Source organism: Molossus molossus, unplaced genomic scaffold (assembly GCF_014108415.1).
Source record: "Molossus molossus isolate mMolMol1 unplaced genomic scaffold, mMolMol1.p scaffold_m16_p_6, whole genome shotgun sequence".
NCBI lineage: Eukaryota > Metazoa > Chordata > Mammalia > Chiroptera > Molossidae > Molossus > Molossus molossus.
In genome coordinates, this window is record NW_023425399.1 from 96,702,350 (window position 1) to 96,716,797 (window position 14,448).

General features: G+C 53.2%; 1 protein-coding gene across 2 annotated transcripts in view; it reads right to left on the minus strand.

Moving 5' to 3' along the window:
- Positions 1-14,222, minus strand: part of ST8SIA5 (ST8 alpha-N-acetyl-neuraminide alpha-2,8-sialyltransferase 5) — a 43,288-nt gene extending 29,066 nt beyond the window's left edge. The window contains exons 1-2 of one of the 2 annotated variants that reach the window (XM_036245090.1): positions 14,087-14,217; positions 4,793-4,900 (exon numbers count right to left, since the gene is read on the minus strand). In XM_036245090.1, coding sequence (XP_036100983.1) covers positions 4,793-4,900; positions 14,087-14,217 — 239 coding nt within the window. Of the gene's footprint in view, positions 1-4,792; positions 4,901-14,086 lie in introns of both variants that reach the window. The other variant, XM_036245091.1, reaches the window with a different exon arrangement.
- Between the last annotated feature and the right edge of the window lie 226 nt (positions 14,223-14,448).

Here is a 14,448-nt window from a genome sequence, read left to right on the forward strand (position 1 = left end):
TTTCCACAGAAGTAAGAAGGCTTGTGTGAAGCCAGCCTGCACGCACAATACAGGTGGACAGACCCACTGCCGCCCGGCCCCCAACAGCATCACCGCATCTGGGGGTCCACCATGGACAGTTCCTTCCCTTGGGGTAACCTTGCCAGCAAGGGCTCCTTTTCCAGGAGCAGGTTGGAAGGGAGTCTACTTTGGGGCTAATAATCAGGAAATACTAAGCCCAGGGACTGGGGTAGGGGGTGACACACAGAGATAAAAAGTGGGAAAGAGGAGAGGGGAAATGGGGTCCTACAGACCACCCTCCTATGGCGCTAATGACAACAGTCATGATAGGAAGGGAATGTGTGGGTAATTACCCACTTGAGTCAACATGGCCATTTTATTAGTCTAACAGCCAGGCCTGAGGACAGGGCTAGACAGAATGAGAGGACTTGGGAGGGAACGCTAAGGAGCCAACCCAACCCTGGATGACTGTCCACAGCCCAGAAGGCAGAATTCCTCTGTCCAGCGTGACCTGTTAGTGCTGGGACCCCAGAGTCACACTGCATGGGGTGTGCTCCAGCTCCTCTGCACACCACCCGCAAGTGGTGACTTGGTTTCCCCATCTATCAAGGGGGGTAATGATGGTAGCCACCCCAGAGGTTTGAGGGTGAGTATTCAATGCAGGAAGACGCCTTGGCCGTGGGTATTGCCAAGTCTCACCCCTTCACGGAAGCACTCTGACTGCACCGAGCTCCTGGAGCACCGGCCATCTGGCTCACACAACTTCTACCTAATTATAGACTATCTTGAAACAATTAGGCAACAATTTAATACAGCACAATAAAGTGCTAAACTGAATTCCATCAAGCTCCTTCCTGTTTGGAAATACGCCTATTCTAAGCCCGGTGCCGGGCAGTGCACACCAGACACATACACAGATCTCAGCCCCGAGAGAAGGGTTCTGGCCCCGGTGCTCGACGCTCAGCTTGGGGCTCGCTATTTTCTCCTGTGGCTGGTGCTATCCTTCCACTAGGAAGCCCCTGTACCCCAATTTGAAGCCTAGCTGCATAGGAAAAATGCCATCCCAGCTCCGCAGAGAGAAGTACCCCTTAAGTTGTCTTTGCTCGCCACCTCCTGCCACCCTATCCCAGACCAGGAGGGCCAAGGCAGAGTCTGGGAGAAGGGGCCGATGAGGCCAGCTAGCTAGGACACTTGTGGGCTGCTCTGAAGTTGGGGGGCCCACAAGACCCCACGTGCACAGGGGTCCAGCCCAGATCTCCGGGCCCGGAGGCTCTTCGCGGTTAGGAATGCGAGTCAACGCAGAAGGGTTTATGTGCACTGGCCAGAGTTCTCTGTATGTGTCATGATAGAAATAGCCCTGTGCAGGCACATCTGACAGAATGTCGAGTGAAAGGGGCTATCGGGAAGGCTTCAGGGAGGAGGTGGGGTGGGAGGACCGGGACTTGGATGTGGAGCAGGGTGCAGTTGGAAGAAGCTGAGTGAAGCCATTCGTGCTGTGGCTATGGGCCAGGCTGAGACCGTGCCTGGGGGCTCCTGCCTCAGCTACCCTCAGCCCCCGTGACTGGGGTCTTTTCCCTGGGATGTCCTGAGGCAGGGGGTGCAATGCTGCTTACCCAGCAGGACCAAGACCACCAAGAGCACTGCTGCCTTCCACTGCCCTCTGAGTGGTCACTGGGCAAGCGGGCAGCTGGCCAGGCCAGAGGGGTCAAAGCACTCAGCTGGCCAGGGAGGACAATGCTCCCCCTCCCTTCCCCTTCCCCTCCCCATCTACTTTTCCCAGAACTGTAAAGCTCTGTGGGGGGAGGGGTGTGTGGGAGGACGGGTGTGTGGAGGGTTTCTCAGTCAGTTACTGCAGAAGTATATAAACTACTTTCATGCCCCCTCTCCTTCTACAACCCCTCCCCCACCCCGTCTCCCTTTTCCCTCCCTGCCACACAGAACTCTCAGACCCCCCTACTCCCTGCTCTTCTCAAGAGAAAATTCTCTGACCATTCCGAACTGTGAATGGGTCTATGATTCCAAAGGGTATTCCCTGTCTGGAGATTAATTTTCAAAGACAGTGCCAGGGGAGGACAAGGTTTAATCCAAAGGAATAAATCTCTAAGGGAGAATTCAGTGGCATTGAAGTTTGCTCTTTTACCAATAGACTTTACCAGGTCCCTGCTTCATTCCTTCTTTTATTCAAGTAACACTTATTGAGCACCTACTGCCTGGCATGTGCCACACTGGGTGCTGAGAACTCAGATGGAGGCCCAGTCGCTGTCTAGTGGGGAGACGGAAACACGAACACATAATGGGAACATGATGAGACCTGCCAAAGAGCTTCCTGCTTCTTCAAAGCACCCATTTAAATAGAAGCACTAGCTGATTAAAAATTATTCCTATCTACTCATTAAAGCAGTTCCCCGAGAAGCTCATTGGACAACATTTATAGACTTAGACTTGAAATTCATAAAGCTATATGTCAATGTGTGTTTCATAACTCGCCCACTTTCTAGTTCGGGCTGGCCCTTCCCCAGCTTGTGTCCAAAGAGAACATAAATGTCCTTTGTGATCCACTTTCCAGGTGGGTCTTTGGGACGTGCTCCTTCTCTTGTGGCTCCTGGTTACTGGGTCATTTCTACGATTTATGGGTCATTTGCTTTCTTGCCCTTCTTTATCCTCTGGTTATATAATAATGGTACCTTCTGACTTCCCTTCCAACTGTGTTGATAATGAATGACGCAGGTTGTACCATACTTCAACACATCACACAACTACACACAGCAAAACATGGCACGTGCTGAGTTACTAGTAGGTGAATGATATCACCACCTCGTCGCTGCTCTGGCACGGAGGGCGAGCCCCGGGATGACGGACCCCACTCCGCAGAGCCCTTGCCATGGCGACCCAGTCCCGCCCTCCCCGAGCCCTGCCAGTCCGCTGCTGGGGCCCTGCCCCTCTGAGGAGGGCGGACGCTGCTCCCACACCAGGTCAGTTCTCACAGATGTGGGTAATGTGGGGGTCAACCAAAAATCCGGGTCTGAGGTTGGAACTGTCCCAGAAAAACTTGGGATGTGTGGTCACTACATTTCTAAGGGGGTCCTTGGCCAAATGATGGCTCTCAGGAAGGAACTCACTTCAGTTGGTGACAACGTAGAATAAAGGTGCGTTAGTCCTCAAACCAAACTGAGACGGCCAGGCTCTCTGACCCGGAGGGAGCCCCGGACAGGAGGGGGAGGCTGACCCAGTCACTGAGAGAGGAAGGGAGAGACAGGGGAGGGACGGGAGGCCGGTGGTAGAAAGAAGGGACGTGGAGGAGGAGAGAGGCAGAAAATAGGGACAGAAAAAGAAATGTGGTCCACGAAAGGGTGGCAGGAAGAAAGGGAGAAAATGGATGTGATGAGAGAGGCAGACAAATTAGAGACATACGGCAGAAAGAGGGAGGAGAGAGAGAAACTGCCGGCCGTTGGCAATTAGAAATAGTACTTGTGCAGTGGCCTCAGCCACTGCCCAGGGTCAGCTTCCCAGAATGGCCCCCTCCTCCTTGAGCTCTGTCCTGAGCCCCCCAGGGAGGCAGAGGCTTGCTGACTGATCTAGGCCACGCCCCATGTGGGTGGGCGGGCCACACAGCACAAGGGCCAACACTGGAGCCTCAATACTTGGAAGGGGCAACTCTGGACTCCTCACTGTCCCTGGGTGACATCCAGGGGCTGGGGGCTGGCCAGAGCTTCCAGCACACACTTGTAGAAAGAACTGAGCTCCTAAAAGGCCAGAATAAGACCCTGATCCCAGTTCATGGCCTGCAGCCTCCACACCCTGAGGCCTGTCTGCAGACACCTCCCCAAATGACTTATTTTATATTGGAACTATCTATTTTCTTTTCCAAAGCATTGAACAAAGTCATACGTATTAGGGGTCCAAGATAAACATACTACTTCTCTGTAGGGTCAGTTTCATGTTTTGGTGTCAATATTAACAGCAACAGGCCTCTTTCCCAGGGAAACAGATTGAGAGGTAGCCTGTACTTAGAACTGCAAAAATGAAGAAATAAAGCTATTTAACCAGCCCCTGGAAACCCTTGGCTGGCAGGTTCCGGCCACACCCAGCTCCAAGCAGAGAGGGCATCCTGCCTTGTCAGAGAAAAGTCCCCGCAATGCCCTCCCTGCGGTGAGTGCAGCCCGCCCGAGAACACTCCATTTTCATTCATTCAGCAAACAATCACTGAACTCCCACTGCCGAGCATGCGCAGGGCCCTTAATCACTAATTTTAGCTCCAAACGCAACAACAGATCAAGAAGAAATAACCACGTGATGGTACGAATGTCAAATCTCAGTGCCATCTTGATGGAAACAGTCCTTCCCCAGCCAAGGTCATCCTCCCTGGTGGGCAGAGTAGGAGCAGCCTTAGCAGCGGGATTTCAGGGGAGCAGGGAGCCCATGGCTGACACCCACCCCTGATGCCACCCCCACACAGCTATACACACTTGCAGGCTGATATCCAAAGTCCTTGCAGCAGGTATAGAGCCGATGCCCCACCCTCACATGGAGGCTTGAGACCCAGGCTAACCCTCTCCAACCCTCCCCTAACAGAGGGGGGCCGGTGACTCCCTACTTTGTTGTGGTTGGACCCTAGCCCTCACCCCTCATGTCAAAGGAGACAAGTCAAGATCCCAAAATGCAGTGAGCTTTGAGCCACTGTGCTGAGCTGGCTTCTTCCCTGGGCAGCTCTGGGGATGAGCCACGGGGCGGGGGCTGTAGGATCACCCTAGGACAGCCTTCCCCCTCCCTGTTTATTCGCCCGGGTCTGTACCTGGAGCTGGAGTCACTGCCGCTGGGTGACTCTGGGTCGTCCGTGACATTAAAGAGCCCCGTCCAATTGGCCAGCTGGTCGTCACTCTGCCAACCAAACTGGAGGCCTCTGGCAAGAGAACGAGGCAGTTGGTACTCATGCTCAGGTGCTGGGTTAAGCCTGCCTACCAGAGAGCCACATAGTGTCGTGTGCCAAGTGACACATCGCCTTGATCTCACACTTAGTGGAGACGAGGGTGATGTCCAACCATGAGGATGATGATAATGAACCTTTGCAGTATTCTCCGCTTGTCTATCCAACCCTCATTGCACCTTTACTGGCAGAGCTGAGGTTATACATGGGACACACAGGGAAACTGAGGCTTAGCCCAATCAAGGTCACAGTGTCCTCCTACCTCCCATGTGGTGTGTCCCTCAGTCCCTGCCTCTAGAGACTTACACCAGAAGAGCTCTCGATTGCCAGCACTGTCCTCAGAGGCCAGACACACTGCAGAGCTTTTAATGAAATCTAGGTTTCCAACACGGAAGGACACGCCTCTGAGTTTAACACAACGGACTAAAAACACATGGTTATCTCTGCTCCCTCCCCAAGTCTGGCTGAAATGATAGCGAAGGAGTAAATAAGGACATGAGCTTGGGGACAGAGATGGAAGGGGGCTAGCGACAACATTTGGGGAGATGAAAAGCAAGTGGGTAATTGCCTTAGACCAGAGAGAGTGGAATCCTGACTGTTTGTAAGAAGAAAATCTATTTGCCTTGCACAGCTCAGGAAGTTAGGGATGGTCCCGTAGTACCCTCGCTTCCCCTTAACAACTCATCACCTTTGCTCTCCTTGGACCATTTAGACTGTAACACACCCTGGCTGAAACATCCAATAGAAATCCAACCAGACATTAATACTTCATGTTCCCACAAAGTACTTCGCTTCCAGCAGGGCAAAGCCAGGCCTCCAGGGGAATGGGTAAAGCAGACTGAGGTGGACGCCCTGCCTGCCAGGGTAGGTGCCCTGAGCTTCGGCCCCTGCTGCCACATGGGAAGGCAGGTCCCCACAACAAAATGCCACTCCGTTCAGTTTCCCAAAAGATGCTGGAAAGTCAGACTTTTACTCTCCCACATGTTCAATGCTGACCATTCATTCAAACTTGAAACACAGTGCAGACCAAATGCCCCTTGCAGCCTGGGACCCCCACTGGCAGCCCCTGTTGATATCATCTTGCTTGATCCTGACCTCGGTCTGAAAAGGAAGACAAAGTGGGCCTCAGGCATCATCATAGCTGAGGAAACTGAGGCAGACAGTGGGAAGTGACTTCTCAGCCAGCTCGAGGCCGGGAACCCAGGAGTCCTGAGTTCCAGTCAGTTCTTTGGCTACCACAGCTCTGGCTCCGGTCCCAGGGGTCAGCTGCACACAGCATGCCTTGGGGTCGTCCAGGTCAGCGACCTCAGCCTTCGGCTCATGCACAAGAGACATGCTCACCACTGCAAAGGGCACGCAGAGGGGGCGCCCAGGTGAGAGCCCCAGGGAGCTCTGCCCATCACCGTCCCTTTCCCTCCCACTCCACAGAGCAGGTTACAGAAACGCAAATGACTGCGCTGGTGTTATTACAAGAATAACCTTGAGTTGGCTCTATTTGAAAAACATAAAAGTAAAAGGAGAAAATCATCCACAAAACATCGGTACTTAACTTTCCTGAGAGGATAATCTATTGCATTATTCATTTGTCTTTTCCTTCCCCCACTCCAAGAAGGTAGCTTGAGTTTTTTCTCTCTTACTGTTGGGGAGGGGGGTTGCTGAAAGAAGTCTAGGCCATTCTCGGGAGAAGCAGGAGAGCCCTGGCGCCCGGGAGGGCTGGGTGAATATGGTGAGCCCACAGCTGGGCAGAAAACTCCTCAGGCCCAGGAAGTCCCCCTGCTGTGGTGGCTTGGGGTTCGTTCCCTAGGTCTCCCTTTAAGTGGACAGCAGGACCCAGAAAGACTGGAGCTTAGGGACCTCAGGAGGCTGGATCCAGGGCTCTAGAAGCCTCCAGAGAGCACTGAGCAGATTGGCTGAGGCTGGGGTGGCCTGGGGAGTCCCCTCAATCTTTGTTCCCAGGAGCCTCCATGACCTTCGCACGAACCTGAGGGGGGCGGAAGCCTCCTGGACCTTAGACTACATTTCCCACCAGCTGGATGAGGTGCAGCCTTTTTTTAATCAAAGGAAAATGAGGCAATGAGCCATTTCCTTCCGACCAAGCTTGCGAAATCAAATGCATGAACGCTCTTCTGTGATTGATCAGCAGGTGTACCTCACAGCGAACCGAGGATCTCTCCTTGATCCATTCACGTTCTTTTAATTTTATTATAAATGTGTAAACATCACATATTTATTGTGTTGTCTTATTCTGTATTTATGGCACAGCCACGCCAGACTGGGTGCTGGGGTTCAACAGGGAACAAACTGACCAGAGCCCCGCCCCAATGACACTTTGTTTCTACCAGAGGGACACCGATGTATCCCCAGGGCCACGCGCCATGCAAAGGGTCGGATGGTGGACACGCTGTGGGAAAAGTGAAGGGGGACGGGGGAGAGGAGTGTGGGGTGGGTGAGGGGTGCTACTCCACAGAGGGTGGTCTTCTTCCTGAGAAGGGGACGTCCCAGCAGGACACGAGGGGGTGCTGCGGGAGCAGGTGCCCCGGGGACGAACGCTCCGGCAGAGGACAGGGCCAGCAACAGCCCTGGGGCAGGTGTGTGCGGCTTATTCTGGGGCTGGCAAGGTGGTCCCTGCAGTTGGGGCTGCGGGAGTCAGGGCCAGGTGGCAGGTGCTGTAGCATCAGTTCAAGGAAGCAGCGCCACCCTTCTGTAGTCCCTCAAAACCTTCTAGAAGGGAGGTGGGCCTCATCTCTTGAGGAGCAAAGACCTCAGCTGGGGCACCCGGGAGTCTGTGAGTGCTGGGCCCTTCCTGGGGCGCCCATATGGCTCTCCTCCACCTCCCACAGTCCTCGGCTCTCCCAGGTCAGAGTGGAGGGTGGTCAGGAGACACCTCTCCGAGACGGTGCTGGGACCTTCCCGCCCAGACTGAAGGGAACGGTCTGCCCGCCGGGAAGTCTTCTCAGTGGGATGAAGGGGAGTAACTGTCCGTCCGCGTCCCCCTGGCCTGGCCCGCTCCTGACTCACTAGTGACTCACGCTATTTCCCTGTGAAGCAGCAGATGCTAACGTTCCCCCAGAAGAACCTCAGGGGGAAAGGGGAGTGGGTTCACCCCCAGGATTCTTCTGGGGGCCCTGCACTGGGGACAACAGAAAGGATGCTGCGGGGGAGAACATCCCGAGGGAGGAGAGGAATGGGGGCCTTCCTCAGGCTGCCCCCCAGCCTCTCCACCCTCAGAGGGGAAAGGAGGAGAGACAGAGGCCTGGCCTCCTTGAGAGTCCCCAGGCCCGGGACCCAGGGTGCTGGTGAGCAGACAAGCCTCCCCCCCCCCCCATTCTAAGGCCATCCATGGTGCTGCAGAAGCCTCTGGCTAAGAAGTGGCTGGGCAGAGCCCAGGGGAGTCCAAGTGCTGGCAGTGCCAAGGCAGAGGCAGGGGAGGGTGTGCACGGAGTACCCGGGCATGGGAGGGGTCCCGAGAGAGAGACCAGACAAGCAGGCACTGCTCTGGGGCCACCTGTCCACCCCCAGCCTCTGAGGAGCCTGCCCGCCCTGCCAGGCCAACCTCCAAACAGCCCTGCCCCTTGGCCTGACGGTCCAGACCTCCACTGCCTGCCCAACCTCCCCTGGGGGCCAGAGCCACACGACTGGGCACCCAACTCCTACGAAGATGTCAGGCCCCTCCAGCTCCTCTTTGTTAAATATTCGGTCAACATGGACTTCAAGGAGGAGTACACGCCAGCCTTCCGGCTCTCCCCTGGTCTCAGGCCCCAACTGTGATGCTACCTGGCTACTCGCCACCCTGATTACTGTCTCCTCTGAAACCTACAAGATGTATAGTCTGTGCCACACAATTACGAATGTATTTTACATTGTCGTACGTATTTTTTATTTTTGTCTCTTTCAGTGTTCTGGAAAGTCCTTAAGGACTTGAATCATACCTAATAATTCTTTAGTAACATCTCCTCTCCCTCAACACAAAGCTGAATGGGTATTTCAGGGACGTTCCTTGATGGTTAGAAAAAGTTTGGGACTCCCTTTTTATGCATCCATTCATTCAACAACTAATGTCAGGCACTGTGCTAGGTCTTGGGCATTCAGAGATGAATAAAACATCTCTTAAAAGGGTCATGCATAAGCTGTGTGACTTATACTAGTTCCTTACCCTCTCTGAGTAAGTATTAAATGAGGATGATTATATCTTAACAGGACTCTTGTGAGGATTAAATGATATAATCCTCATTTGGGATTATCTGCTTAGGTCAGAGCCTGGCTCATGAATCCTTAGTGAATGTTAATTATTATTATTATTATTATTATTATTATTATCATCATCTGATGAATCCATCACCTGTATTTGTGTGTGTGTGCAGAAATCTCTACACATAGGGTTAAGAGAATTACTGGGTAAGAGATTATCAGATGAGAAATGAATGAGCCTGGGTAAATCAGGAGAAGCTGGATCCTTTAAGAGGTAAAAATTTCCAGAAAGTATAAATGTCAAAAAGAAGAAGACCAGAGAGAGGGATGGGCAAGGGAGCAGAGTGAGAAGGAAGCTCTGTGGGCCTGGAACGGGACGGGAAGGTAACATCCACACCTGCTGTAGGCTGGGCGCAGCAGGCAGGGCCAGGATGAGACGAGGCAAGCAAGGCGCCCAGGACACCAAGTTGAGGGTGGTCCCACTCTCAGACCGTGAGAGGACAGGGTCGACGCCCAAGAAGGAGCCTCTTGGTGTCCTCCTTGCCTCACCCTAGTCCCAGCCCTGCAGCAGGCACTCAGTAAGAACTTGCTCTGACTAGCAAACTAGTTGTTCGGGCAGCACAGGACAGACCCGTCAGCACAGGCGGCCGTCAGCTCAGCTCTTTCTTCCTCTCTGGGGCACCTGCACCTGCACCTCCACCCCGCTAGGCACCATCCTTCCAGACCTTCCCCTGCACTGATCCTTTGTCCCATGGTCCCCATCTCCTGGTGCTGTGCCTGTCTCTCAGGGCGGTGGAACCAAAGTCTCTGTCCCTGGGTAAGGAGACAGTTGGCTCAGCGGTTGACAGCACTTTGAATATACACTTTGGATACAGCACAAAGTCAGGCTGTACTTTTCCTTGACCCAGTTTCTTATCCTGAAGTCTCAGGCCTGCACCAGCCACATGCAGGTAGCCCAGATCGACACCCTTGAGGTGCGGGAGAGAGGAAAGCTGGAAGGAAGAGTGTATAGGAGAGTCCTCTCTGTAGAGGCAGGACAAAAGAGCCCAGCCTCAGCTCCTGTGCCCTGTGCAGTCACACGGAAAGCAAGAGGACAGCGCTGGGCAGAATGTGCTGAGTCCAGACAGCACAGGCACTGTGAACTCAGAACCGGCTGGGCACTGAAGGAGAAGCAGGATTTGGCCTGGCAGAGAGGCAGCTGGGAGGGCACGGCAGTGGGACACCGGGTGGTAAAGGCACAGAGTCAGGACAGCTGTGATGTGGGTGAGAGAGCGCTGGCTGACGGGCGATGCTCTCCTTTAAGAGAGGGGCTTCAGGCACAGACTGACCAGAGGGCGTGAGACTTTTGTTTGGGGAGGGGAGGCGATGGAGACTTCCAAGGACTTCTATTTCTGGCAAAATGGCAGATGGCAAACCCTCTGTGGCAGGTGCCCCTTCAGGAGTGAAGCATTTGTTCCTCACCTGCTGGGGGTGCAGGGAGCTGGCGGCCCCCAGCTCTGGGCCCCTCTGGGAATCTCCTGTAAGGAGAGTCCACTTGGCCAAGGTCACACCCTCTTCCAGAGGCAGCCCGCATCCAATGACTGAAAACAACACAGAGGGCTAAAGGCCTGGCCTCGGCACCTCCAGGCTACACTCCAGGGCCCCCTGTGGGGTGACCAGGGCCTGCTCTGGGACTGCATGGCTGCTTGGTCTCCCTTCTTCACGTGTGGGTCCCAAAAACACATCTTACTGAACATGCCACTCTAATCTCCGGTCCCCTGCTTTCCAGGGAACCCTCTCCGCAACATCTCCCACTAAAAAAACACTTAAGATTAAAATGTGTATAAAATGCCTTCTTAAATGGATGCATAATCTGACAAGGAAAGAAGAAGTAGATGAGTTCTAAAGCCAGTAGCTGCCCCGGGCATCTGCCAATCCGCATAATTCATGCTTCCCTATAATGGCCATTATATTATTACAACAAGCAAGTGCTACCCAAACAGAAGCTGTCTCCCTATATTAGACAAAATGTCTCAAAGCATTACTAGAAATAAAGAAAATCACTACATTATAAAAGATTCAGTTCATGAGGAAGACAATATATCTAAAATCTGATAATATCGCTTCAATATGCATAAGGTAAAAATTGATAGGAGAAATCGATAAATCCACTATCATGGACAAAGATTTTATCACACATCTATTAGAAATTGATAGATCAATCAGAACCAAAAAAAAAACCCCAGGATACAGATGATTGAAAAATAGAAAACCACTTGATTGAACAGACATGTAAGAATACTGCACTTAATAATGAGAAAAATCACATTTTTTCAAGTACATACATACATAATACCTACAAAAATCAACCACAAAGCAAATCTCAACAAAGTTCAAGGTATCAGCATCAGAAATACCATGTTGTCCTACAATGCATTTGAGCTCAACATTCAAAAGGACAAAAAAAAAAAAAGTACTTGGAAATTTTAGAACACCTTTAAATTTATGAGTGAAAAAAAAATGAATGATAATAGGAAGTAAAAAAACACTTGGAATTCAAAATAATGGAAGTATTTCTGGCAGTTACTCTGTGTATGACCTTGAACAATTACTTGACCTCGCTGTGCCTTAGCTGCTTCAACATAAAATGAGAACAATAATAGTGTCTATGACTTGTTACAATTCAGTATTATGCTATACACAAAGCACCAGGACCTGGCACAGAGTAATGCAATACAATTCTGAGTTGTTATCATCATCATCCCCTTACTTAAGGGCTATAAGTAGAGATGTATTTAGAGGAAACTGTATAAACTTAAAAGTTGACATTAGAAAATAACAAAGACTGCAAATTAAAGAGATAAGCATCCAACTTTAGCAGTTAGAACAAGAACCTGGTTTGGGTCCGGGTGGCTCCACAAAGGACTAACCAGTTGTTAGGCCAAGCACTGCAGTGTGGGTAGGGTCAGACACGGGAGAAGTGAGAGGAGCTGGTGCCACATCTCTGCACCTTTGCTGCTGCCTTCTTTAGTTCTGGATGTTCAAGGACCCACTTAGGTTCCACCTCCTCCAGGAAGCCTTCCCTGACTACTTCAGCCCAGGGGTGCCTCCCTCCTCAGCCATTTTAATATTTACTTCATAACTGTCTCATTTGTGGTCATTTTGTTGCCCCAAACAAAACTCAATCCCCCTGAACACCAGGAGCACATCATTCTGGCTCCCTTCCAGAATCAGGCATATACAAGTTTTGCTTGTTTGATTGAATTAACCAAGTCCCTGGAGTAAGGCGGGGGTGAGGGATCTGAGACTTAGGGGTCCCCCTCTCTGTGAGGGAGGATGGGAAGCAACTGGCATGCTGCTGAACTCCGGGCAGCTAGCCCATCCACCCACCCAGGGCCGGGGAGGGCTTGCCAGAGCAGCAGTTGTAGTTGAGCTGACATTTGCCATGGTCATGGATATTCTCCCACGTTTGACAAGGCAGCAGGGATCCCTGCAGCCCCTGCGGTTCTGGATAGGCGCCAGCAGGGGGCAGGAACCCAGCGCCACCCTGCTGAGGAAGGAGTGCAGCAGGGGAAGGCTGCAGCAGGCCGTTTGGGGCCCAGTGTCCTTGCATAGGGACATGGGGGGGGGGGGGGAGGCAGTAACCAAAAGAGGAAGCAGGCCCAATGGGCTCCAGCAAGCTAGGAGGGTCTCTGAAAATGTCCTTTAAAGCCGCCAGCACCACGCTCATCAACTGCCTTCCACCAGGGGAGAACACTCTCTGGGAAAGGCAGGAGCAGTAGCTGCCTGGAAGTAAATGTCCAGGACATGGGGCTTCATATTCCCCAGCCCTGGTACATGGAAGGGGAATGGACTACTGGCTTTCCTACTTCTGAGCGCCAGACCCGCAGCAACCCTCTCCCACTCCAACGTGCAGCCCAGATTGGGGGCCACAGATGACTGATGTGAAACCCAAAGGATGAAAGAGAACAACTGTTTTATTATCTGGAAGTTCAGAGAAGAGATAGGATGTTTACATAGCTAGAGAGGCATTTTGTTTTCTATCGGCCTGGGGGAGGGGCGGTGAAAGTAGGGAGGCACTGGCGACAAAGGAAAAAACCTCCAGCCCAAAGGAGAGGTGGGCTTTTTGCACTGGAGGTTCTGTGTGGGCGGAGCTATCGTAGGGCCAAGCACATCCCAGGCCCTGACACCAGGCAGAGTAACCCGAAGCGTTTCTCCTCAGCCTGCAGAGCGGGCAGAAGGGACTGAGGCTGGGCCCCAGCTTCCGAGGGACAACTCCTACTGCTGTTTCTCTTAATGGAGTTTGGTGGAGGGGTGGGGTGGGGTGGGATAGGGTGGGGTAGGAGCAGAGCTCAACCGAGGGAGGGTTAACTTCAGCTGCAGCTCCAACCTTCTGTGTAAGGATGAGAAAGGACCGTAGGTTTCAGAAGGGATCCGGTTGTGAGTTTCACAGACCCCAGGTTTGTAAATTCACTATCCCTGTCGCGTCGTCTCGGCCCACTATCACCCTACCTATCCCGACGCTCCTGGGGAGGGGGAGATGCTTTTTCTCCCCAGGGTCCCCACAAGTTCAGTACTCGCAAGGCAATCCACTCTGGTTTTGAGCCTCCCACTCCCGGGAGCCTCCCCTCCAAACAAATGGCCACGGCACTGTAGATTTGGGGGACACCAATCTGGCCCCTGAGGCCACTTGGGGCATTCAAATGGATTTATTATCAGCCTGGCCACTGAGAATTCTAATCTGTCCCCCATTTTCCACAACAGAACAAAGTTGTTGGGCCCCTCCGGCCCGCGCCGGGCAGGCGCTCTCTTCTGGCTGGGAGGAGAGATGCGCTTCAGAGCACCGCGGTGACCAAACCTAACGCGGCGGTGCTCGGGACTGAGTGCGGACCCCAGCGTCGCTCACCCCGGGGGCGCCCGGGTGGACGCTGCAGACGCCACCTGGGGCTCACCCACGGGCTCCATGCCCTCCCACCCGCACTCGGACTTTCTCACCTCTTGATGTAGTTCCTGCCATACAGGATCTGTTGCAGCAAAGTCACCAAGGCGAAGGCGCAGATGAAGATGAAGAGCAAAGTTCGGTTCCCCAACAAATCCCTGTTCGCCGAAGGGTCCGCGTAGCGCATCCTGGCGGCCGCCTGCACGCGGCGGGGCGTGGAAGGCGCTGGGCGCCTGGGGGCCCCGCAATCACGTGCGGGGCTCCGGGGCCCCAGGCGGCACACGACCGACTAGGCGGTCAGGCGGATGGGCACTTCTTGGGGCAAAGTTTCCGGCTGGCACGGCCGACGTAAGGGGCATCCAAGCACTAGGGCGGCGGGCAGGGCAGGGCTGGCTGCAGGGAGCTCGGCTGCGGCCCC